We start from the raw sequence: 26,938 nt of genomic DNA on the forward strand, positions 1-26,938 counted from the left end.
TAGTGCCGTCGAAATGCAGTCCTATGACATTACTAGAAAGAAAGACTATTCTTTACTCTCCCTCAAATTTGAAAATATTTTGCCATGCCCAGTTTTCTCTTCTTGGGTTAACTCTCATATCTACTCTATCCTGGCATGAACATATGAAATCCATAGCTTCTTCGGCATACAAAAAAATCTTGGTATTCTTTTCTGTCTAAAACAGTACTTTTCTCCTGCTCATCTCCTGACACTTTATAGAGCTCAAATCAACTCAACCTTGGAATACTGTTCCCACATTTGGGGTGGTGCACCTAAAACTTCCCTCAGAATGCTTGACTGTATACAGAAGAAGCAATTTGCTTAATTGATGATCCCGTCCTCAACACCTCCCTCCAGTCATTTTTCCATAGATATATTCCTCAAAAATCAATTTGTGATAAAGTCTGTGAGTTAGGATTTATAAGATTCAGATGGTTGAAGAAATTATAACCATTCAATAAATTTTAATAAATAATAAAACCATTTAATAAATAATAATGCTGCATTATGTCTCTTCTACATGTATTTTGATAGGCAGTGCTCCTGTGAAGTGACACATACATACATACATACATACATTTACAGTTCAACTCCAAACTCACTGAACCAACTTCTCATTCTCTACCTTCATTTCCGAACATCTCTGCTCTCTGGAATAGTCTTTCCCAATGACTACAATCTTCAGCTTTCAAAAAACCCAAACAAATTCCCCCTCTTCCACTTACCTACACATGGCACTATCATGTCACAGGTCTTAGAAACTCTCGAGTGTGTGGGCTGATAAAAAAAAGAAAAAAAAAGTGGATCGGCAAGTGTCAAAATGGCAATGTTCATTCAAAGTACAGTTATTATTTTTTATTTTTTTAAATAGAATGATGTATTACAGTGCAAAGGAAATTCAAGTAAGACTATGGCCAGTATCTACCTGAGCAACATGACATAATACCATAGCATAAACAATCAGAAACTTGTTCAGTGGTTGATTCACATTCACTTGGATGTGCACTAATTTCCACATGAAAAGAATTAATATATTCCTCAAAAATCAATTTGTGATAAAGTCTGTGAGTTAGGATTTATAAGATTCAGATGGTTGAAGAAATTATAACCATTTAATAAACCTATGTCAGAGGGAGATCTCTTCCAGCATGATGGAACTTGACCACATTATTTCAACCTGGTCAAAGCCTTTGCTGATGAGAAGATTCTAGAAAGAAGGATTAGGATTTAACTCTCTGGACTCTTTTTGTGGGAATACACAAATGACTTCATGTATGAAATGAAGGCAAATAATGTATCTTAGCTGCATATCAGCAAATCATCATTGCTTGTGATTGTGGCATGTAGACATGCTATAAAACACTTGGTGAAAGTTAAGCATTTCTTGATATTTGTCAGATCACATTGAATATTCATGGAGATGGCTAGTAAAAGATGCTAACATATAGTAAATTTCTGCATGGAAAACTTATGAAAGAGGAGGAAGAAAACAAAAAGTTGGTTTGGATAATTTTGTAACTAAAGAGTAAATCGACGTTGACTACATATATTCTTAACAGGCCTTAACCCAGCGTTAGTAAGGTGGGGTGTCACAGACTCCAAAGATTTTAAATTGACTAACTTTTTAACAATGCGTGGCAGTGAGTCATGCCTCAGTATAGTTTCCCCTCCTGTAACCCACTACTTGAAGCAATAGACGACAGGTTGTTGCGCACAAGCAAGTTTAGTGTGCAGAGGTGTAAAGTGTGTTGGGGTCTACCAGATCCCACCTTATCAAAAGTGTGACTATATTTACTTCCGAAACGCAAGTTGTTTTCATGTATATTCTACTAAAATATTACCGTTACTGCTGTATCCTCTATATTTTTACATACCAACTATAAGCAAATACGTTTTCGTAAATATTTAGAGGGTATTTTGAGAATATCATCTTTTTTTTTTACCAGATGAGTTACGAGCAGGAAGAACAGAAGTTACGTAAACTTATAGATGACGATTCGACAGACGAGGAGCCATTTAGCAGAGATGACGATAGTGAAACTGATTTAGAATTAGTCAGTAACCATGAGTCTGATACAGAACAAGACCAGAGGAAGAATCTGCAGGGAATCCATTAATATTGATTAAAAAGATATGGATATAAAGAGATATAAAAAGATATAATACACTACATCATTTGGGTAGGTCTGTGGGACCCCACCTTACCACTTTTGTTACATTTTCTCACCTCACCAGTGCCGGGTTAAGGAAAGTGGAGAAATGACAGTGACCAGTTCAGCCCCTGTGAAAATATCTATAGAAAAGACAAAAGGAAGAAAGTGACTGGAGTAAGTGAACTGTCATCTTCTGGAAAAGTTTTTAGAAAAAAAAAAAAAAAAGTGTTTTTAGAAAAGTTTCTGGTACTGCACCACAAATGTGAGAGGAGTATTCTAAGGTTGTAAAGATTTGGAATTTATATAGAGTTAAACAGGTAGAGAAGTTTATGCGTTGGCACTTCATGTAAAGTTTATTTTTACTTATCATTTTTGTTTATAGTATAATGCAGGCCTGGTTGGCCAAGTGGTCAGCGTATCTGCTCTCCAGCGCAGGTTCGAATCCCACCGTGGGCATGGATGTTTGTGATTGTGGAAATACTAGTGGTGGTCGGCAGTAGATGCCGTTGGTGTAGATGGTGATGGTAGTTGCAGTTGGTGGAGTGGTGGAGACAGAGAGCTGCAGAGTAGGTGCCCTCTCTCGATGAGTCTTTAGACTACCTGGAGGTGTTATGTAATAATAATAATAATTCAAAACATACACTAATAAGAAAATAAATATATTTATTTACTTACTTGTTAACTTGATAAATAACTAAGTAAATATATCATTTATATAGAGTTAGTAGTTGTATGGGTGAGAAGCAGTCTCAAGAAGATGACAGTGATTTCTTTCTTTCCAGAAAATTATACCAAGTATTTCAGAGACTGAGAAGCTCTGAATGTGATGCACTCATGCATCATACATTGGTGTCCAAAACCTAAGCAGCATGAACTTTATTTCTGAAGATGACAACCACAAATTCAGATGAATCAGCTTGAAATCTGATGAATGAGTAGAAAGCGAATACACATTCAAATTTTTGAATAGTGCACAAAGGGGTGAAGCACTCAACAAGATAAAAGGCAAAAGACTGAGCTAAGCAAACTGTGTTTGAAAGAAGTGCTTTTCGTAAAGGAATAAAGCTGAAAACTTGGATGTCTTATGTCTCAAAGACACTTCTAGATGATTTCATGCAGGGAAGAATTATTGGAAAGCTTGAAGGCAGCTGAATAATTACTGATGCTGCCAGAGAGTTTGGAATCTCACATAATGTTGCATCCAGGCTCTGGGCAGTGTTTCAAATCAATGAAATGTGTTCCACACATTTGCTAAGAGGTCCCCCTCACTCTACTACATATGAAGACAGATTTTTGGTTATAACAGCAAAATGTAATCAAAGCACCATGGAAGGTAAGCTTGCAAGTTGGCTCCATTCAAGCACAGGTATATGGATATCTCAGCAAACTGTGGCAAGACGTCTGTGACAAGTAGGCACATAATCCCAAAGGCCTGTAGTCTATGTTCCTTTTTCCACAGCTCATCAAAAAGCACATTTTCAGTGGTGTTGTATCCATAAAAAATTGAACAAGACACCAATAGGCTAATGTACTCTTTACAGATGAGAGTCGTTTTAGTCTTTCCTCTGATTCTAGAGGACACTTGATCTGGCATCAAAGTGGTTATCACTTAACATCGTGAGGATGTTCTTAAAAGGGATAGATATGGCAGTGCTGGGGTCAAGTAGCACCAAGCTACAAGTGCTCAAAAAAGGGACCATGATTGCTGAATGATACTGCAATGAAGTTTGTCAGTGTCATGTTTGATTTTTCCGTGGTGCCATAGGGAAAGAATTAATTTTTATGGATGAGAATGTTACGCAACATCATACATGAGCAGCAGAGATACTTCTGGAAACTGAGAATATTAATTGAATCCAGTAGCCAGCATGCTCCCCAGATATCAACCACATAGTACACATTTGGGATGCAATAGAGAGACAAATTGCTGCTCGAAATTCCCCTCCAGAAAATAAACAAAGTCTTATCCTTGCTCTGAAGGAGGTGTGGGCCAGTTTGCCTCAAGAACTCCTGAATTACTTGGTGCTAAGCATCATACAACATTGTGAGAGCTGCATCACAGTGCAGGGTGGACATATTCCATAATGAAAGGTCTCACTGCATAATTTTCTGTAAGCACTGTACATTAATTTCTTAACATGTCCCGAGGAAATTTGTTTCTTTTGTCAAAAACATATTGCAACTTAATTTGTACAAAATTTATAACACCTTTTTTTTTGTGTAATGTAATTTATTAGTATGCCAGCAATAAGTTAATGTCCACATTTGGCTATAGTCATGAAAATTTTTTCATAAACATGTAAAAATGTAGTTCATCCTTAGCTTTCGGACATCAATGTATAACAGCTAGAGGTGTAATTCAACACCTATGAAGAGATGCAAGTACTATTAAAGGTAAGGGGAAGTAGTTTTTTTTTTTTTTTGGCAAGAAATAAAACAGGACTGTGTTTTGGTATTACTGAAATTCAAGGATTGTCCTTGCCCACTAGAAAATAGATCAATGTTTATCATTATTATAAATGCACCTCCAGAAAGTTGAATAATTCATTCAGCGAGGACTTATTTTAGGAGGCAGGGCTTACACATGCATCACATCTCTCCTTGAATGCATTTACTGAAGATGCACTCAACACACACAAATAAAATATACATCACATCTCTCATTGAATGCATTCACTGAAGATGCAATGACATCTAATCATTCCATGCAAAATATATGTACACCATACCACATGCCATAAGAACACAGACCTCACATGCTTCCTAGTAACATCTTTAATTAGCTTTCAGGAATGAGCTGCAAAATTTCACTTGTGTCTGTATATTTTAAGATCCTTTTGCTAACTTATATTTCTGTCATCTCCTCTCCTCCAGATATTCTTCAAACTTTGAGATATTGCTTTAATCTGTCCTCATATGCACTATTCCACAGGCCAGTTATCATCTTGGTTACTTATTGCTGAATCTTTTCATCCATTTCCCTATCTCCTCAGAACCTATTTAGCACAATAATCCAGATATGGTCTTAAAGATTTTTGGAGTGGGAGAATGACTTTCTAATTCCTACAGGTTAGGTGTCCTATAAATTACTTCAACAATCTGGTGTTGTAACCACCACAGCAGGCAGTGACTCCAAAACTTTAACTCGCAGCTCATAATAACCTAGCTTCAATGACTTCCAATGGGTTTCCATTATTACTATTATTATGTGACAATTCCATGGAGTCCATTCTATGCTACTTCACTAAATACATCTCACCCTCTCTACTACTATTTAATTCTCCTACTACTATCGTCAAAGGCATCTACTGACAATCATCGTCAAGAACAGTAATTTTTGTCCGTAAATTGTGTGTGTTCTGAAGGCCAATTTGTCTGTGTGCAGGATGAAAAAAAGCAGAGTATCCGAGAAAAAAACCCTGCTACCTCCGTATGAGATTGGCTAACTCACCTTCAATTGAAAAAGCCCTATAAGGATTCTCCTCGTTATGATGAGAATCAAACCCGGGTCTTTTCCAATCGAAGAGCACAATACTATGACTATAATGTAATCTATCCAAAATGCATAACATGACACCTGGCAATACTAAACTGACATTTATTGTCATTCATCCATATAACCAATCTGTTTAAATCAGCAATCAAATTCTGTATCAGCTACATTAATTATCCCTCTCCCTAACTTACCATCATCAGCAAATAACTGAATATCATACTACCTTCCTTGATATCATTAATATGCATGCTAAATGACAATGGTTTAAGTACAGAATCCTGTGGTACACCATGATCATTCTCTTCACAAACTAACTACCACCACCATACATCAACTTTATGACGCTTGTAGTCACTCTCCATCTATGTCCTTTCCTTCCTGTATTACACTTATGCATAGATCATACAGGCTTTCAAAACCAAATCTAATGGAATAGAGTGGTTAGTCCTTATTACCACAGTATCCTATGTCTATAAATTGCACATGTTCTTCTGACCAGTTGCCTCTTAGTTTGTATAATAACCTCCAATGTGGAATCCTGTCAAATGTCTTGGCAAAATCCAGAAGTGCTATAGTATATCCATTTCCCTTATCTAAATCTACTGTCACTATTATAGAACAAGCAGATTGCTAAAGCTTATCTTTAACAAAACTGTGCTGTTCTCTATAGAGGATTCTAGTGTTGTCTACTTACTTTTTTGAATGTGATTCCTAACCAGCTTTTCCAATACTATGAGGACCACAATACAGATACTGAATTTGCCTTTAATTCGCTGCATCAGCTTGGCTCCACACTTGTATAACAGAATTATTTTGCTCTCCTTCAATCATTAGCCTTGCATGTGCTGAGACTCAAGTTTATCCACCAGGTCATGGAATCTACTAGTTGTTTTGCGCATTCTTTCGGCATCTATGCTGATATCACATTCAGCCCAAATGCTGTATTTGAGTCAAACTCTTATAACAGCTTCAATACTTCTAACTCATCTACCTTTATTCTTCCATCTGTTCTCTATCCAGCATTCAGAGACCTAATGGGACTGCCTAGAATATATTACCTTTCTAAATTCTAAAGTGACCACATAATAACTTAGTTATTTCTTCTGTATCTGACACTCTCCTACCATTTGCATTCGTAAAGGTTATCCTCTCTCTCTCTCCACACACACACACACACACACACACACACACACACACACACACACACAGCAATAAAAAATCTGATTTTGCCTTTCTCACAGGTCCTCCAAGGAGCTCTTTATAGCACTAAAGACTCATCATTATTTTTCTCACATATTCTCTTTTATAAAGCTCTTGCTTTATAAAATGCAGTCAGATATAGCTTCCTTTAGGCATCTTTTGATTAATTCCTACTCTTAATTCCTGAGCCATGCAATTTCTTATGCCAAGGCAGTATCTCAAGATGTTGTCTCAGTTCATCATAATCACCTGTCTTATAGTTACACATTTTAGTCCAAACTCTTACATGTGGATTCAATTCCTCTGCCACCATTAGTAGTAATGCTCCTGCATTATCTCCCCTGAATAAACTGAATCCATCACATTCTATTCCTGTAACAATATCCTATAACCAAATGCATCAGGAATAAAGCTTCACCTTGATTCTTGATGATTCTTAGTATGTACATGTAACTTATAACTGGATTTATGAGCTGAATCCTGAATCAATCCCTTTCCCTATTTCTACAGTTAAAATTTTTCTTTCTTGCGAAAACTAGTCTTGCATTTCCTGAGTCATCACAATTTCTTTCTCTCTGTCAATTATGTTTACATTTTCCACCATTTAATTTAAAGCATATATCTATACTTTCATGCAACCACCCAAATATATCTAGTTTCCCTGAAAATTAACATTTATTCTTTTGCCAAACAATTTACATCTAACATGCACAAACCCTTTTGACCACCAATCACCCCCATATGTACATACACCATTTTTCCTACTTTCGACCAGCAATCACTCCATACATACATACACCATTTTTCCTGCACAATCTACTTACTGACTCATTTGCAATTACATCTCTCCTTCTGAAGCACATTCCTGTCATACCTAACATTGTTTACTCTTTTGCTCATCTTTTTTTTTCCTCACACAGGTTAATATCCTCTCTCATACTGTACTTTCCTCCTTTCAAATCATTCCTTCCAAATGGTACAATCCTGTCTCTCTGTTTCACTTGCTTTAGTCATATATCATCCAGTACACCTCTGATTATGGAATCACAATATAACACCATATTCTTTTTTTTTTTTTTTTGTCTGTCTGTCTTCTTGATGCTCTCCTTTAGTTCTACACATTTTCTCTCGTTTCCTGCTATTTGTTAAGCACTTGTCGAACCTTCATATTTCCAGCATTCTAATGATCTTTTATTTTTTCCTCTTATTTCTTTCATATATCTAACACTTCCATTCTTGCTTGCTTGCATTCTGCTAGTGCATTATATGTCATCTCATTTGAATTTCTGCTCACATTTAACATTTCACACTCTTCAATCTGAGTAAGTAAGTAAGTCACAAATTTCTGGCAAATTGTAAAATCACTGTGACCAATTTCTGTAAATTCTTTCCATTTGACAATGTATATGTTACCGCTAAAGTGCAGAAATCAGTTATTCTGCAGATTAACTAGGGTGATCCGTTAACGTGCGGAAAATTGTTTCTTTTCTCAAATTACCTAGGTAATCTGCAAATTACCTAGATAATCTACATATTACCTACTAGGCACTCGTTAAAGTGAAAATAAGATCTTAACTGGAACAACAGCAACGTTTCTGTACGCTTAAATTAACATAATGTTATTTATTTATTTTTCGATATCTAAAGAATCAAGCTAATACAATCAAACAATCAACAAATTAGTTGATAGAATCAATCATCAATCAATTAAAAAACTATAATACAAAGAATCAAAAGGTTTAAAACATTATTACAATTAAGGAAATGAATTTGCAAAACATATGATACTGGCAAAACCAAGGTAAAAGTGGAAGGAGAGGGGGGGGGGGAAGGAGTAGGGAAAGGAAATGAGAGAAACAAACTTTTGAACTTTAACGATACGAAAGCCGTTAATGTACACGTTACCTAGGTAAAATGCGGAAAACTCTTGATTCCGCATGTTAATGGAGCAAATCAGTTAATCTGCAGATTAGCCAGGTAATGTGCACATTAACAGCTTTCGAGCTTCAGCAGTAACATATACATTTCATAAACGCTACATCAAACTTGCTACCTTCATTATTATACCTCTCACACACATTTTATCAATACATATAAAGGATAATATAATAAACAATCTGCTATACATGCTTTTAATTAAACACTGAGATTAGTAATCCATTAAAACACTCTTACAATGCTAAATATTAACAAAAAACACAAACTTAAGAGCAGTAAAAATGGACATACCTTGTTGAGAATAGTGCTAACCACAGTACATTATATATAATACTCTAGAATCAGCTATTTATTTAATATTTAAATTAATCTAAGTAAATCCTAATTAAATTAAACGAAACAATTTATAAATCAATATCACAATTTTTTTTTTAATGTTTTGACCATCTTAGCACACCCTTAATGCATCACCTTTTTCTGACACTAGTTATGAAAGATCTTGAAGATGAAATGTTTGAGCACTTCATTTGTTGTAAAAAAAAAGAAGAAGAAGAACAGAGCTGGTAAAACTATGGAAAGGATTTTAAGCCAATGTGAGAGGTTAGTTTATGTACAGGAGGAAGAAATTATGTAAAAGCATAAAGACCTGAGGTGCTGAGTTTTCCTACCACTGCAGTGGTAGGAAAAATCTGAAGAGAAGAAATTGGCAACCAATTGAAGTGTTTGTACTGGGAAGAGGGGGGGGAAAATAATAATCAAGCTCAAGAAAAGGAGGAGGAGAAGTAGAAATCATTAAAGTCATCTCATTTAGCACCACTTTAAGTGTCAAAGAACAAAAGACATGGCTGGTGAAGGATATTCTATACCAAAGAAAAGGTGGAAAAGGTTATAGTCTACTACCAAGGGAAGAACAGTTATGTACAATATATGTGAAGGGAGAGAGGATGGTTGGAAAATATCTGGAGTATTGGGAGAATGTTAATCAACCTACCAGATAATTCTTGCTAATGGGTTATCCCAGTACTAATACTCATCTCCTCCAGGTTGATCAGTGGAGTTAGAGAAGTCACAGCATGAGAAATAAACATTGAAGTCTCCAAGGACGATGACTTCCATGTCTGGGTAATCAAGACTTCAGAACGGTTATCAGAAAATGGGAAGCAAATAAGGACAGCAAATTAATGCCATAAAGATAGACTATCCCATTTTAATCCGATCCAACTTAGGCATTTCCTAACTTTTTATAAAGGAATCACGTAAAATGTAGTTTAGTTAACCTAAGGTGGGAAGTAATTGCTGAGCTGGCAGCTGTTATACTAGAAGAAAATTCTAGATTTATTTATCTATGCTGTTTTTTGTTTTTTTGTTTTCTGATGATATCAGACTGGCATAATAGCACCTCCCATCCTTTCTGCATGCGTTCTTGATGGGCAGGTGTTAACTTTGTGGTCCTTGAAACCACATTTGAGGCAGGCCATGAGACATTTTTCTAGTGAATGACTTGTCGTTAGGCAGTTTTTGCATGCCAGTTTTGGACAGTTCGCTCCTAGATGGTCGAAGGATCCACATCGGAAGCATTGCTTCTTAACGCCAGGGTAGTTTACCATTATCCCAGCGGATCCGATGCTGATGAAGTTTGGAACTGCTGTTTTCATCTCGAGCGAGATGTTTACTTCCCCAAAAGAACCATAACTATATACAAATATATAATGGGGGAAAAAAAAACAAAGGCACCATAACTATATACAAATATATGGTAGGGGGGAAAAAAGAGGAAAGAACAAAGACAGGTATTGTGCTAACACAAAACCTTTAAGAAAAATATCAATTCTTAGAGTGAACAATTATTAAAAGTAAGACTGAAAACAGACATATCTGCTGGCCAAGTAGACAACTTTTCTGGTTTCCAACCACCAGGCTGTGGGTTTTAATCCTGTAGGCAAATTAAAACCTAACTTAATATTATGCTTTAAAATCATCTTTAACCAATGCCTTAAACACTGATCTCCTTATCATTCAGAATGAGAATTCTAATGCTACCAAAAAAAAAAAAAGCAATCCTGCCTCATTTTCAAGAAAGACTATGTCTCACTCTGCCTCAATTTTGATGACATTCTGCTCACCAAAGGATCAGTTTCTTTTCTTGGGTTGATTTTCACATCTAGTCTATCCTTGAACAAGCACATCAGGTCCACAGTCTCTTCAAGCATCCAAAAAAGCTTGGTATTCTTTTTCATTCCAAACAATATTTCTCTGCTTAACTCTTGACACTTTATAAATCTCAAGTCTGTCTGACTTTAAAATACTGTTCCCACCTAAGATCTCCCTCAGGATTGCTTGATTTATTCAGAAGAGAGCAATTTGCTTAACTGATGGTCCATCTCTATCTGACTCTCTCCAGTTGCTTTCCCACAGACACTGCTCTACTAAACTGGCAGCCAATATTCCTCCACTTTCCACAAATGATTTATGAACACAAGCAGCTGCTGGTCAACATCCACATACAGTTCAACTTCAAATTCACCAAATTAACTTCTCATTCTCCTATATTCCCTACACATCTGCTTTCTGGAAGATATCTTCTCCATATGGTTATCCCTCAATGTTAAAAATCCTAACGTCAACATTCTTTCTTCTTTCTAAGCACACTTGTCCATACATTGTACTATCATACATACATCCTGGGACCTTTCATGTGTAAGTGTGTGCAAAATTATACAGTAACAGCAAAAATACAATTTGAATCAAGATGACTAAAAATAAACATCAGAGTGGAAACAACATATCGACAGAGTTACAAAAATATTTACACAGATTTACAAAATGGACAAAGAGCAATGGGGAAAAAACACACATTCTCCTATATTCCCTACACATCTGCTTTCTGGAAGATGTCTTCTCCATATGGTTATCCCCCAATGTTAAAAATCCTAACATCAATTCTAAGCACACTTGTCCATAAATTGTACTATCATACATACATCCAGGGACCTTTCATGTGTAAGTGTGTGCAAAATTATACAGTAACAGCAAAAATACAATTTGAATCAAGATGACTAAAAATAAACATCAGAGTGGAAACAACATATCGACAGAGTTACAAAAATATTTACACAGATTTACAAAATGGACAAAGAGCAATGGGGAAAAACACACAATCTCCTTCTCATTCTCCTATATTCCCTACACATCTGCTTTCTGGAAGATGTCTTCTCCATATGGTTATCCCCCAATGTTAAAAATCCTAACATCAACATTCTTTTCTTCTTTCTAAGCACACTTGTCCATACATTGTACTATCATACATACATCCTGGGACCTTTCATGTGTAAGTGTGTGCAAAATTATACAGTAACAGCAAAAATACAATTTGAATCAAGGTGACTAAAAATAAACATCAGAGTGGAAACAACATATCGACAGAGTTACAAAAATATTTACACAGATTTACAAAATGGACAAAGAGCAATGGGAAAAACGCACAAATCTTAACAAAAGTCATAGCAAAAAGTTTAGGAATATAAATTATATGGTAAAAGAAAAAAGGACTACTATTTGACTAACAGAAAAACAGAAAACCAAAAGATCTGTCAAAAATAGTTTAATTTCAAAACAATAGTAGCAGCAAAAATAGAGTACAAAAGAAACAGAAAAAGGAAAAAATGGCAAAAAAAAAAAAAAAAGTCACACAATGACAACAGCCGTAGAAAAATGGGCAAATTACTTGCACACTTAGTAACCAAAAAAGGAAAATATTATGAAGTCAGAACTAAACAGTATGAATTTCCTGACCAACTTTGCAAGAGGGATCAACACCACAATAGGACTACTAGTGTCTGGGCCATATTGTGTGACAGTTATGTTAACAGGCTTCTTTCCTACTGATAATGTCCACGAAAGATACCATAATAAAGAATAATAACAATGCAATTAAATAATCTTCCATAAAAACCAATAAAAAATCACAAACATATTCAACAATACAACAGAAATTGCAAAAAAAAAAAAAAAAAAAAAAAAGCAATCTGGAGACAAAACGAAAAATCTATAAAAAAAAGTTTCTCCAAAGTCACTTCATAAACATCTTGGGGGGGGGGGGGAGTCTGATATAAACAAGGCAACACTACTTGCAGACATTTCAAAACTGATCTGTTATTCCTTACTGAACTAGTATCCATAACATCTACAGTTCAGTCAAACCACCCCCAACAAAGATAAGTCTGACTTTCCAATACTTAAATGTAGAAAACTTGCCTCTTACATACATGGCAGTCATGCCTTCTGGTTTCTTGCAAGACTGCTGGGCATAATTTCTTTCCATCTATGTTTTAGCCAGTCTCTCTCAAGACATCTGGCATTGTTGGACCATCACATAAAGATAATTCAACTGCACCTAGAACATTATCTCCCATTCTGCAGAAAGACATCAGAAGAATCTTGAACAACCTGGATATTAAAATAAAGACTTGAGTCCTGATGCTGTTTCACCAATTGTGCATAAGAGATAAGCAAATTGGCACCTTATGGTCTGCCTTCCCCCTTTTGTAATCAGATCACCAGTTTTCCCTCAGGTTCTTTGCATGTATGTAATGGTGGAGAGCACTTCAAATTTTCCTACTTACTAGGAGTTCTATTAATTTATCTATCTTCTTCCTCATAAACAATCATCTTTTACTGACCCCAAACCCTATCTATAGTTTTTCTGATGATAACATTCTCTATTCCTCTTATTCATAAAAGAAATCTTACAGGGTTCAAAAATCTCAAAAACTGGAACTAATACCTGTCCTTTATAATTTTTATGCAGTATTATACTCAAGTGATTTCCACACCACAGTATGGAAGCAAGACTATATTCAGTCCATTCTAAAATAAAATAAAATGTCTGTCATCAAACTATGGGCCTACTACTCTCACCTCAGTTAACGATAGTTATCAATGGTAAACTTTTTCAACATCTGGAGAACTTACAGTGACCATTAATATGGATTTTGCCACTCAAGTTCCACAGTATATATGTTTTGTTTATACCACCCTATCATTGTGCCATACAGGTCTGGAGATACCTATGCTGTAGCAATTGGTATTTCCAAAACATTAGGAGGATCTGGTATCAAGAACTTCTTAGCAAATTGGCACCTTATGGTCTGCCTTCCCCTTTTGTAATCAAGACCACCATTTTTCTCTCAGCTTGTTTGCATGTAATGGTGGAGGGCACTTCAGATTTTCCTACCTACTAGGAGTTCTAATAATTTATCTACCTTCTTCCTCATAAAAAACCTTCTTACACTGACCTCAAATCCCATCTATAGTTTTGCTGATGATAGCACTCTATTCCTCCTATTCATAAAAGAAATCTTGCAGCGTTCAAAAATCTCAAGCTTCAAGATCTTCTACAAGTGAGTAAGATTTGAGATTTGGGAGTGATGGTAGACAGTGGACTGAAGTTTTGACAACTAGGAATAAGGAGGCAGTTGTGCCAATATATAAAACATTGGTCAAACCACATGGGCTATTATGCTCAAATTTGGGTACAGTCACCTATGTGATGTGGAAATGGAGAAGGTCCAGAGACAAATGACTAAGGCAATATCAGGACTTCAGAATGTTATGGTGAGAGGTTAAAGGAATATAAATTACAGTTTACTGAATAGGAGGTAAAGAAGTGATATCATAGAGATGTTTTAGTTACTGAGACAGGAGGATTGTAAAAAGAGTGGACAGTGAGAGGAGAACAAGAGATCATTCCTGGAAGCTATGTATAAGTGTGGTGAAGGATGAGTAGAAGTATGAGGAGTAGATTTTTTACATGGAGAATTGCAGGTAAGAGGAATGAATTTTGAATGTGAGAGTGCTAAAGAGTTTAAGATTCAAATGATAAATGTTAATTAAAATATAGTTTAAAATTTATAAACTGCTAGAATACAACACTACTCATAAAAAAAAAACACAAACTATCTGCAAAAATAGCTAACAATTGGAAGCCAAATGAAAATTAATGAATATTAATTATTATTACATGACACCTCGAAGGATTCGTTGTGGGAGAGCACTCTACTACAACACACCTGTGTCTTCTCTACTACTTAATTCTCCAACTACACACAATGATACTACTACCATCAATGCCATCTACTGCCCACCATCAACAACAATAGTATTTTCTGTATACTGACAAATCATGGGTGATTTGTCAGTATACAGGATGAAAAATCCAAGTTTACAGGAGAAAAGTTCCTGTTGCTTCCGTATGAGATTGGCTATCTTGCTTTAAATGAAAGAGCACATATAAAGATTCCTCTCATCACAACAAGAATCAGGTATTTTCTAATCAATTAATGTACATGGACCACAAAGACCACACAATTTACCCGAAATACAGCTCTTGATAGGTAATGAAATTAATTGTCCCACTTAAGTTAGCCAGTCATTTGGCATCATCGCCATCATCATCAAATTCCTGCCATGTACCCTCAAAGGGTGTACAGGATATGATAGTAATGATGTAATTTTTTTCATGTAGTACTAACTTCTTATCTACAATTTTCCTCCAAATCAGTCTGTTACTTGTCAAGACTCCAACATTATCAGATCTTATATTTCTATCATCTAAGGCACTTTGTACCGTATCAATCCACCTATATCTTGGTCTTCCTCTGGGTCGTTTTGCTGCCAACCTGGCAGAGAACACTTGTTTTGCTAATCTTTCTTCGCCCATTCTGTTTAAGTGACCATACCACCTGACATTAGCTCTGCTAACGCATTCCTGGATGCTGACAATGTCAAGTTCTTTCCTAATATCCTCATTTTTAATATGATATTGCCATTGATGCCATCTGTTCATGCCTATAATCTTTCTCACGACTCTCATATCTGCGGTCTCTAGTCTTTGGTCAAGTGTTTTACTTCTGACCCAGCTCTCAGATCCATAAGTTAAAACTGGTTTGAACCTGTCTTGTATACAGCTAATTTAGTGTTCCGACTAATTTCTCTCTTATTCCATATGAATTTATTCAATTGACTTCTTACCATACCAGTTTTGCTGATTCTGTTGTCTATTTCTATATTTAATTTACCATCTTCAGTAAAAATCGTGCCTAAGTAGCTGAAATGTTTCACTTGTTCCACAGATTCTCCATTCACAACATATACAGATTCTCTATTCACAACAAATTATTAAAACTCTTACCAAGAGAGCCCACAATCTTTGTTCCAGTGGAACTGCCCTCACTACTGAGCTTAACCACATACACAGCACTTTCCTCTCCAATGGCACAGCGATCACAGTATCAAAAAAATAATCAACTCCTCCCCCATTCCCCATCCTTCTCATCAACAAGAATTTAAAAATGCCATCACCATACCCTACATCCGTGGCACATCCGAAAAAATAGCCAAGATACTAAAACAATACAACCTACACACAGCATATAAGCCCCACCACAAACTTGCTACCCTTATCCGTTCTACAAAAGATCAGCTCCATCCTCTCTCTCTCTGCCTGGAGTTTACAAAGTGCCCTGTTCCTATAAGCTGGCATACTTTGGACAGACAGGCAGATCAGCATCCATCTGTCTAGAGGAACACAAGTCTTACATCTTCAAACACAACTATGGCCATTCAGCCTTGGCTGACCATGTTTTGGACACCACCCACAGAGTATCATGGAAGAAAACCACCATGCTCCACCACAGCAAATTCAAGAAAGAGAGACTTTTCTTAGAAGCAGCAGCTCTCAAAAACCAACCAAATCTCAATAAATACGGTTGCATTAAACTTCCGAAGATTTGGGAAACACTCATCCCCAGAGGTCCCACCTTACATTCCAGGCCACCTACTACTGCCCTTAGAGGGCGCTCTACCTAGATAGGACTTTAGTGTCACCCACGTGGTTGGGCTTAGTATTGTTTGTTATTTGTGTATATGTTACATTAATTGTTTTTGTAATCCCCGTAGATGTCCTAGTGACTAGGACGAAATATAGGAAGTATTAAATTCTATTTTAATTCTTTTTGAGTGTTGTAAAAAATCCATTAAGACTGATTGTTTCATTTAGCAGTTTTTCAAAGTAATTACTCCATACTTCAAGGATATCTTTTTCTCCCATTTTCATGTCACCTTTATCATCTCTAACTCCTTTTACAGCACTCTTTCCTCCATTCCTAAGCTTCTTCAACAACCTCCAGAATATTTTGCCACCTTCTTGATATTGATTTTCTATAGTCTTGCCAAAGTCCTCCCATGACTTTTGTTTAGCTAGTTTTTACACAGTGTTTAGCATTCTTGCATTTGTCTCTGTATTCTCTAAGAGAACAAGCTGACTTATTTGACAGGAACTTTTGATATGCTTTCTTCTTTTCCTTCACTGCCTCTAACTTCCTGTGTCCACCAAGGAGTTCTGATTTTTTTATCCTTACAGACAACCTCACCGCATGCCTCTCTGGCAGAATCAATCAATGTTTCCTTCAGAGTTTGCCACTGAATCTCCAAGGTTTGATTCCTGTTCTCCAATTCTTTCATTTTTTCTTCAAAATAAAAAATGATGGTCATTTGGCATGGATTTTAAAAATGATATTGAAAATGTGTCAAACAGAAAAACCAAACTGTAGACATGACCTACATAGAAAGAAATTACAGACTGTAAACTGAATTGGATTGATGACAATTGAAAAACAACAGATTAAAGCACAAAAAAAATGTTGAACAGAGATATAGATGGAATATTATGATGTGTGCCATATAAGGTACCAGCAGCAATTATTTTAAACATACGTTTCATTTATTAGGCTACAAGATGACCGAAGATCAACATACAAACTGAAATGGAAGTATGAAGTTGTTTAAGATTCAAGTTGTATTAGACAACTTGAACCTTAAACAATACAATAACACAATTAGAAAGATATGGAACTAGGAGGGTATGCAAAACACAATAATTAGATGACTCAAACAATTACATACTGCAATTTGTAATGGCTTTCTACATCCAGTAAGTAAGTAAACACACAATACTTTTTATATAAACATTGTTGTTGGAATAAGGCTTGAGAAGATTCCTTAAAGTGCTATACACATTCACACGTCACAAAACACCATTGCAAGATCAGATTTATCACAACAGTTGATCCACACAAAATCTGTTTGAATGTAGCCCACTTCTTATACAGCTTATACAGTTAAATTCATCCCTCAAATTCATCCAACACATTCACAAAATGACCTCCTCATAATTTTCTTCAGAGAACTCTGGCAGAACATTCATGATTTTTGCTCACTTATCACACCTAGGCAACATGCTGACTGCCTTTCCTACCACACTGTTATCTTTTACTCTCCTTAACATCCATCTTTATATTCTCCTTGTTACCAACCAAACATTTATGTCTACTACTACTAACTCTTTTGCTCACTTACTCTCAATATCCAGTGCTCCAATCACTCTGCTCATTCTACCCTTAGCAAAACTAACCTTATGCACCCTTTCATTAACCACACTTCTAATATTTAAATCCCTCTATATAGCCACTTTTGAATCATTCATCACATCTTTCAAAAACTGTCTTCTTTTATTCCAATCTTCCTCGCAATTCTACACATCAGTTATTCTGCTCACTCCACAATTGCTTCATCTCTCACTCCATCTTGACCAAAACTCTGCTTTCACGTTTTGAATTACTTTCTCACTCATTTCCTTCATGCTCATATCTTAGAGTCAGTTGACCTATCTTTTGCATATGCTACTTCGCTGTGAACTTCAATTACCTCTTTTATACTATCTTTTATATTGCTTTCATTATCATTTACTCCTTCAACTACATTTTCTAGAACATTTTCAATTTCACACTTTTCAGAATTAACTTCTGTTACTTCATTTTCTGCTTTCAACTAGTCTTGTATTTCTGGCTCATGAAACACCTCTGACACACCCTCTATCCACTCACTGTCATACCACAATCCATTTTTGCACAGCAAAGTTACATAGCACACAAGCACCACATCTCACAGAATCGTTCATATTAAACCCTCTGAACAATGGCTTATTTCTCCTGATCAATCCAACTGCCCAACAGAGCTAACGTTAGATGCAGTATATATCTTGTACACATTTGGTGTTTTGAAGAGTAGGTGTAGTGGCATCTGTGATTTGAAAATGAATGTGATCTTGTGTAATGGACTGTAAGAATCTTTGAAGTTAGTTTTTAAAATGTGTCCTATTCTATGAGTATGTTTCTAAAGCTGAAAATTATTGCTATCTACAACAGGATTCAAACTTGCAATTTTCTGCTTTGATATGTAAGGATTTTAAGATTCAATATGACAAATATGTTGCAGTTGAATGAACCTACCACGATGAGTCTGCCGACTCCATGGAGGGCATAACAATATTAGTCCCCTTATCCAGTCAGGCCATGCAGACTACATAAGATATGATATGCACTCCGATTCAATGCAATAAAACCAAAAGAATGATTCAATATGTAGTCAGCTTTAATTTAAAGTTTCAACCAAAAGGATATGAAGACTAAGTTTAGTAGATGAACAATGAAGTTTGAATGATGGCATTCTTTATGTGACTTCTACCCATGTAAGGTTATAAACTATAGTAATATTAGTACTGTGGGTAACTGAGGATTATTTTGCCATTTCATATTGTTTGTATTTTTATTTTATTTGTTACTTAATCCAGAAACTTTGCTGTAGAGATCAAACCTGGAATATTTTTCAATCTCACACTGGGTGATGACATTCATCTACTTAAAGACAATCACAAGCATTCATGCCAACAACAAGAATTAACCCACCCCCACACACACACCTGTTGGCTAGACAGCAAATACACTAGCTACTTGGTTAACCAGGCCAGCGTATATGAATGACATGCCACAATACTAAGAACTGTAACATGTTTCACTCTCTCTCTCTCTCTCTCTCTCTGCATAACCACTTTTTTTTTTTTGTTGTTATTTTTTTGTTGTTATGTTGTGTTGCTTCCATTAAATTTTCAATTTAATTCTGATCTCATCATCAACATCAAATTCCTGCCATGTACCCTCAAGGAGTGTACAGGATATGACAGTACTACATGAAAAAATTACATCATTACTAACTTCCTATCTACAATTTTCCTCCAAATCAGTCTGTTACTTGTCAAGACTCCAACATTATCAGATCTTATGTTTCTATCATCTAAGGCACTTTGTACCGTATCAATCCACCTATATCTTGGTCTTCCTCTGGGTCGTTTTGCTGCCAACCTGGCAGAGAATACTTGTTTTGCTAATCTTTCCTCTCCCATTCTATTTAAGTGACCATACCACCTGAGATTAGCTCTGCTAATGCATTCCTGGATGCTGACAATGTCAAGTTCTTTCCTAATATCCTCATTTTTAATATGATATTGCCATTGATGCCATCTGTTCACGCCTCTAATCTTTCTCAGGACTCTCATATCTGTGGTCTCTAGTCTTTGGTCAAGTGTTTTACTTCTGACCCAGCTCTCAGATCCATAAGTTAAAACTGGTCTTGAACACTGTCTTGTATACATTCTAATTTAGTGTTCAGACTAATTTTTTTCTTATTCCATATGAATTTATTCAATTGACTTCCCACCATACCAGCTTTGCTGATTCTATTGTCTATTTCTATATTTAATTTACAATCCTCAGTAAAAATCGTGCCCAAGTAGCTGAAATGCTTTACTTGTTCCACAGGTTCTCCATTCACAACACAGTTGACATTTTCAATGATTTTTCCTATTTTCATTGTCTTTGTCTTTTTAATTCTGACCTTCATACCATATCTATTACAACAGCTATTCAATTTAGTCAGAGAATCTTGTAGACTTGTAGCGGATTTATTTAGAAGTATAACATCATCCGCATAAAGCAAAGAGCTGACATTAACATCTCCAATTTTGATATCAGGTTTAATACCACTTTCCTTCATAATGTGATCCATATAGATAATGAATAACAGAGGGGATAATGTACATCCTTGTCTCACACAAGATTTGACATTAAACCATCTTCCTGTACTTCCTTCAATTCTAACTGCTGACTTACAACTCAAATAAAGACTAAGTATTGCTTGATATAATTCCCCATTGACACCATATAACTGCAGCGTATTGAATAGCTTCTCTCTTGGCACCTTGTCATATGCCTTTTCCAAATCGACAAAACTTAAATACAGATCTTTGTTATATTCCCATGCTTTCTCGCTATTTGTCGTAAAGTGAAGATCTGATCCTGACAGCCTCTATTTGGCCTGAATCCAGCTTGTTCTTCACCAAGCTTTTCTTCCACAATTCTTCTCAACCGTTTCTCAAGTATACTTGCATAGATCTTGCCAGGAACACTCAGTAGGGAAATACCTCTGTAATTCTCACATGCAGTTTTATTTCCCTTTTTATATATGGGTACTATGAGAGCTCTACTCCAATCATCTGGAATTCGTCCCTCTGTCCAGGCTTTCTGAACTATGCAGTGCAGCCACTGTAAGACTTTTATACCACCATACTTCAGCATTTCTGGTCGAATATCATCTACTCCTGCTGCCTTTCCACATTTCAAGCCTTTGATGGCTTTTTCTACTTCAAGTATGGATATGTATTCCTGACTGCATGCCTGGTCAGTGTTTGTTTATCACTGTGCTGTCATCACTGCTTGTTTCATTTAGCAGTTTTTTTAAATAATTACTCCATACTTCAAGGATATCTTTTTCTCCTGTTTTCATGTCACCTTTATCATCTCTAATTCCTTTTATAGCACTCTTTCCTCCATTCCTAAGCTTCTTCAACAACCTCCAGAATATTTTGCCACCTTCTTGATATTTATTTTCTATATTCTTGCCAAAGTCTTCCCATGACTTTTGTTTAGCTAGTTTTACACAGTGTTTAGCATTCTTGCATTTGTCTCTGTATACTCTAAGAGCACAAGCTGACTTATTTGATAGGAACTTTTGATATGCTTTCTTCTTTTCCCTTACTGCCTCTTTAACTAGCTGTGTCCACCAGGGAGTTCTGATTTTTTTTATCCTTGCACACAACCTCACCACATGCCTCTCTGGCAGAATCAATCAATGTTTTCTTCAGAGTTTGCCACTGAATCTCCAAGATTTGGTTCCTGTTCTCAAACTCTTTCATTTTTTCTTCAATAACCTTTGTGTATTTCAGTCTACAGTTCACATCTGAGAGCTGCTCAACTTTTATTCGCTTTAAAACTTTCTTACATGTTATTCTTTTCAATATGAAATTCAATTTTATCCTTCTCAAGACTAAATAGTGATCGCTTCCAATTTCAAATCCTCTGTACACTCTGGTGTCCTGCACCAGGGAGAAAACATCACTATCAACAATAACATAGTCAATGAGACTTTTCTTATTCCTAGCCTCTTCTCTCCATGTGAATTTGTGCACATTTTTATGTTGGAACATGGTGTTAGTAATAACCAGTCCATGTCCTGAGCAGAAATCCAACAGATATTTGCCATTATTATTAGCTTTGCTCTTTTCTCCAAATTTTCCCAAAATATTTTTGTATGTCTCACAATCATTTCCTACTCTGCTATTTAGATCCCCAACAAGGACCAACTTTTCCTTTTTCATTGTGTCGGTTGCTTTTTCTAAAGCCTCAAAAAATCCCTCCACTTCTACCTTAGTAGAACCTTCTGTGGGACCATAGGCACAAATAAGTCTCATTGTCCAGTTCCCCATTCTCATATTTGCCCACATTACTCTACTTGAGACTGACTGCCATTCAAGAAGATCAGCCTCGTATTTTGTGTTGAATACTATGGCTACTCCTTCTTTTCCTTGATTGTCATTGCCTGAATATAACATTTTGTATTTATTGCTCAGAAAGATCTCACCAGTTTTGGTCTTTTTTGTTTCAGTCACCCCTATTATGTCGATCTGGTACTTATCTAATTCCTCAGCTAGCTCCATTTCTTTGCCATTCAGGCTTCTTACGTTGATAGTACCGATCTTTAACTCTGGTGATGTTGAGTTGGGGTTTGTTTTCAGATTTGTTCCAGTAGCTGACTTTTCGCTGTTCGCCCTGGTTCCCTGGCAAAAACAACGGGGGGCCTTGTTTAACCGGGCGACGCCCCAGTCGGCATGAAATTTTGTTATGTTATACCATCATTTTTTTATTTTGGTTTAACCAATAAGAATACAATTTGGTCGGCTAAATCCCAAATTGCCAGCCCATCCTCGTTCGTTCAGTATCAAAGTAGATACCCAACAGGGTGCACCACGAGAAGGTGAGGATTGGACATTAGGTCAGAAGCCCTGGTCGGTTCTCTGCATTCCTTTAAATGCTATGTGGAAGTCTCCTCTCAGTTATACAGCTTTGACCCTTAAGCATCCCTAATTCTGATCTTTAGTACTGAATAAATCATTCAGCAAGTCATATAACTTAATAGTGTATATTCAGTCTAGTGAAGTTATCATTTAAATAATGCTAGATATGCTAATGGAAACTGTGATTTACTCAATATATGACAAAGCAACATCTGTACTTCTAATTGCAATTCCTTCTCCTCCTCTTTGGATTATTGTTTGCTATCTGTTTTTTTATATCTTAACTTGTTCTAACTGAATAAAAAGCTTTCTAGTTTAACAGATTTTATTTTTCAGGATGATTTTCAAATGTAATTCACAGAATTGGCATGCAGTGATATTCCTGGTTTTGTTTCTTGTATACTTAGGATCTAAATCACTGGAAAAGAAATTTACTGACAAATCTAAACTACATGGTATCTCCAGGGAGTCCAAAGACTCACTGAGGGAGGGCACCTACTCTACAATCTCTGTCTCCACCACTCAAATCCACCAACTACAACGAACCTTAGCTACATCAATGCCATCTACTGCTCACCACCACCACTAGTATTTTCACAGACGATCACAAACGTCCATGCCCACAGTAGGATTTGAACCCACAGCCTTTTGACTGGAGAGCGGGTATGCTAACCACTCGGCCAACCAGGTCAGTGACAATCAGTCTAGCTTTATTTCAAATTCTTATGCAGCCAGATGAATGACTACCTAAAGACTCCATCATTCTAGTTGCTTTGGAAAACCTATGTCTGGAGGCTAGTTATTCCAGGAATAACTATTATGTAGCACAGAAATTAACTTACTCATTTCTGAAAAAAAAAAAAAAAAGAAGACAAACCATTATCCTTCAATAATAGATTTAGTTTAATCCTTTATCCCAGTGAGAGCAAACAAAGTTTGCGCCTGAAAATATCTTCAGGACTAAATATAGTGTTGTACTATCTTATCCAGTAAGTAGTGCAACACCAAGGCAACTCGTGGCAAAGGTGGAGCAAGCTACCAGGCACTTCTAACCCAGTATCTCCCATAATGCAAAACACATTTCCTTTGTGGATATGTATACTGTTATGCATTAAAGGGATTGGCCATCTACCCAGACTAGTTTCGACCTTTATTGAGGTCTCTTCAGTGGGAGCCAGGCCCAGAGCTGGAGATACCAGGCAGAAGCAGTAGCAAGTCATCTGTGCCTATGGGAGTTGCCAAAAGGTTTATCACCTTTTTTAAAAATTACTCTGGATTTAGAGAAAGATGTTGAAAATTTATTTATCACTAGGTTAGACTATAATAGATTTAGTTTAATCCTTTATCCCAGTGAGAGCAAACAAAGTTTGCGCCTGAAAATATCTTCAGGACTAAATATAGTGTTGTACTATCTTATCCAGTAAGTAGTGCAACACCAAGGCAACTCGTGGCAAAGGTGGAGCAAGCTACCAGGCACTTCTAACCCAGTATCTCCCATAATGCAAAACACATTTCCTTTGTGGATATGTATACTGTTATGCATTAAAGGGATTGGCCATCTACCCAGACTAGTTTCGACCTTTATTGAGGTCTCTTCAGTGGGAGCCAGGCCCAGAGCTGGAGATACCAGGCAGAAGCAGTAGCAAGTCATCTGTGCCTATGGGAGTTGCCAAAAGGTTTATCACCTTTTTTAAAAATTACTCTGGATTTAGAGAAAGATGTTGAAAATTTATTTATCACTAAGACTATAATAGATTTAGTTATCTCCAGCTCTGGGCCTGGCTCCCACTGAAGAGACCTCAATAAAGGTCGAAACTAGTCTGGGTAGATGGCCAATCCCTTTAATGCATAACAGTATACATATCCACAAAGGAAATGTGTTTTGCATTATGGGAGATACTGGGTTAGAAGTGCCTGGTAGCTTGCTCCACCTTTGCCACGAGTTGCCTTGGTGTTGCACTACTTACTGGATAAGATAGTACAACACTATATTTAGTCCTGAAGATATTTTCAGGCGCAAACTTTGTTTGCTCTCACTGGGATAAAGGATTAAACTAAATCTATTATAGTCTAACCTAGTGATAAATAAATTTTCAACATCTTTCTCTAAATCCAGAGTAATTTTTAAAAAAGGTGATAAACCTTTTGGCAACTCCCATAGGCACAGATGACTTGCTACTGCTTCTGCCTGGTATCTCCAGCTCTGGGCCTGGCTCCCACTGAAGAGACCTCAATAAAGGTCGAAACTAGTCTGGGTAGATGGCCAATCCCTTTAATGCATAACAGTATACATATCCACAAAGGAAATGTGTTTTGCATTATGGGAGATACTGGGTTAGAAGTGCCTGGTAGCTTGCTCCACCTTTGCCACGAGTTGCCTTGGTGTTGCACTACTTACTGGATAAGATAGTACAACACTATATTTAGTCCTGAAGATATTTTCAGGCGCAAACTTTGTTTGCTCTCACTGGGATAAAGGATTAAACTAAATCTATTATAGTCTAACCTAGTGATAAATAAATTTTCAACATTATCCTTCAATTGCTCTCTCATTACTATTATGCAATACTTGCAAAACAATGCATAATCTATTAACAATCAGAAATATAGTGATATAAAAAAACACATTCAATTGCAATAGAGGTAGGCATGAAATGATCAAATATATCAGGTTAATAACTCAAAAAGCTACAATGAAATTACCTGACAGTCAGCTTTATACAAGAAGGCTGAAGATGGAGTTGGCAGAAGAGGAATCTCTTCTATATCATAACACTTAGGAAGTAGCAAAGGATAAAAGTAATTAAATTTGGCTTTCTCAAGCTACAAACAAAGAAACACAAAAAAGTTACTTAAAATCTGTAATGACAAAAAAAGTTGGGAGTGTACTGTTTATTATTAAATTCAATATAATTCAAAACAATAAGGTTAAATTGAAAGTTTGATGTAGTTTTTGAGATGACATTTAAATCAAATTATTTTTGATGATAAAAGTTTATACCAAGTGAGAGGAACAACAGCAGAATTTATAAAATGGAAGATCAAAATCCAATCAATGCCAGCCGGATCATAAATGTCATGGGTTCAAACCTCACTGCAGCATGGATGTATGTAAGCATCTTGAGGTGGTAGATAGTGTTTATTAGTCAGTGTAAGACCATGACAACCACCTTGTTTATTGCAGGCATGAAATAGTATGACATTGGGTCTCTAGAATAGAATTTCCAGATTATCTAACTTTATTTCACCAACAGTACTAACATGTCCTATAGCTTTTCAACCTTTTGTAGATGAAACCAACAAAAAATATATTACAAAAAATTAAAATGCATTTTAACACATACTGAAGAAAAACTAGTTCCTACTGAACAGAATGATTTCTAGAAGAACATGTGACTATCAATATAAAATATAATATTCAGTTCTAAAAAAAAAATTAAAACTTGCATTAAATTATCTGAGTTCAACATTTTTGAACTCAGATAATTTATCTAACATATGTTTTGATAAATTATATAAATTTTGATGGAAGCAAAACATGTTTTGCTTCCATCTCTGCATAAGAGTAACTAACTTAACCTTCAGTTGAAAAAGCCTTATAATGTTATCTTATATCCTAGATACAATTCAAATTCAGAGTTTCACAACAAATCATAATTGCTGCATTAAGGTGCTATCCAAAATAGTAGAAAATCATCACACCACAGTAAAAGTGCAACTCAGCTCATTATATCATGCCTTAAATGCACTCACATTCTCTGCAGTCACCACACTCTCAGGCAATACATTCCAAAACATTAACCACTCTCTATGCAAATAAATCTATTG

General features: G+C 36.0%; 1 protein-coding gene across 8 annotated transcripts in view; it reads right to left on the bottom strand.

Moving 5' to 3' along the window:
- Window positions 1–26,938, bottom strand: part of LOC150109091 (phospholipase D1-like) — a 584,228-nt gene that overhangs the window by 111,511 nt on the left and 445,779 nt on the right. For all 8 annotated transcript variants that reach the window (XM_090411563.1, XM_090411593.1, XM_090411586.1 and 5 more), the window contains one exon: window positions 25,814–25,933. In XM_090411563.1, coding sequence (XP_090267689.1) covers window positions 25,814–25,933 — 120 coding nt within the window. The remainder of the gene's footprint in view (window positions 1–25,813; window positions 25,934–26,938) is intronic.

This window comes from Typopeltis vanoorti, chromosome 2, assembly GCF_054136105.1.
Source record: "Typopeltis vanoorti isolate ZY-2024b chromosome 2, IOZ_Tvanoo_1.0, whole genome shotgun sequence".
NCBI lineage: Eukaryota > Metazoa > Arthropoda > Arachnida > Uropygi > Thelyphonidae > Typopeltis > Typopeltis vanoorti.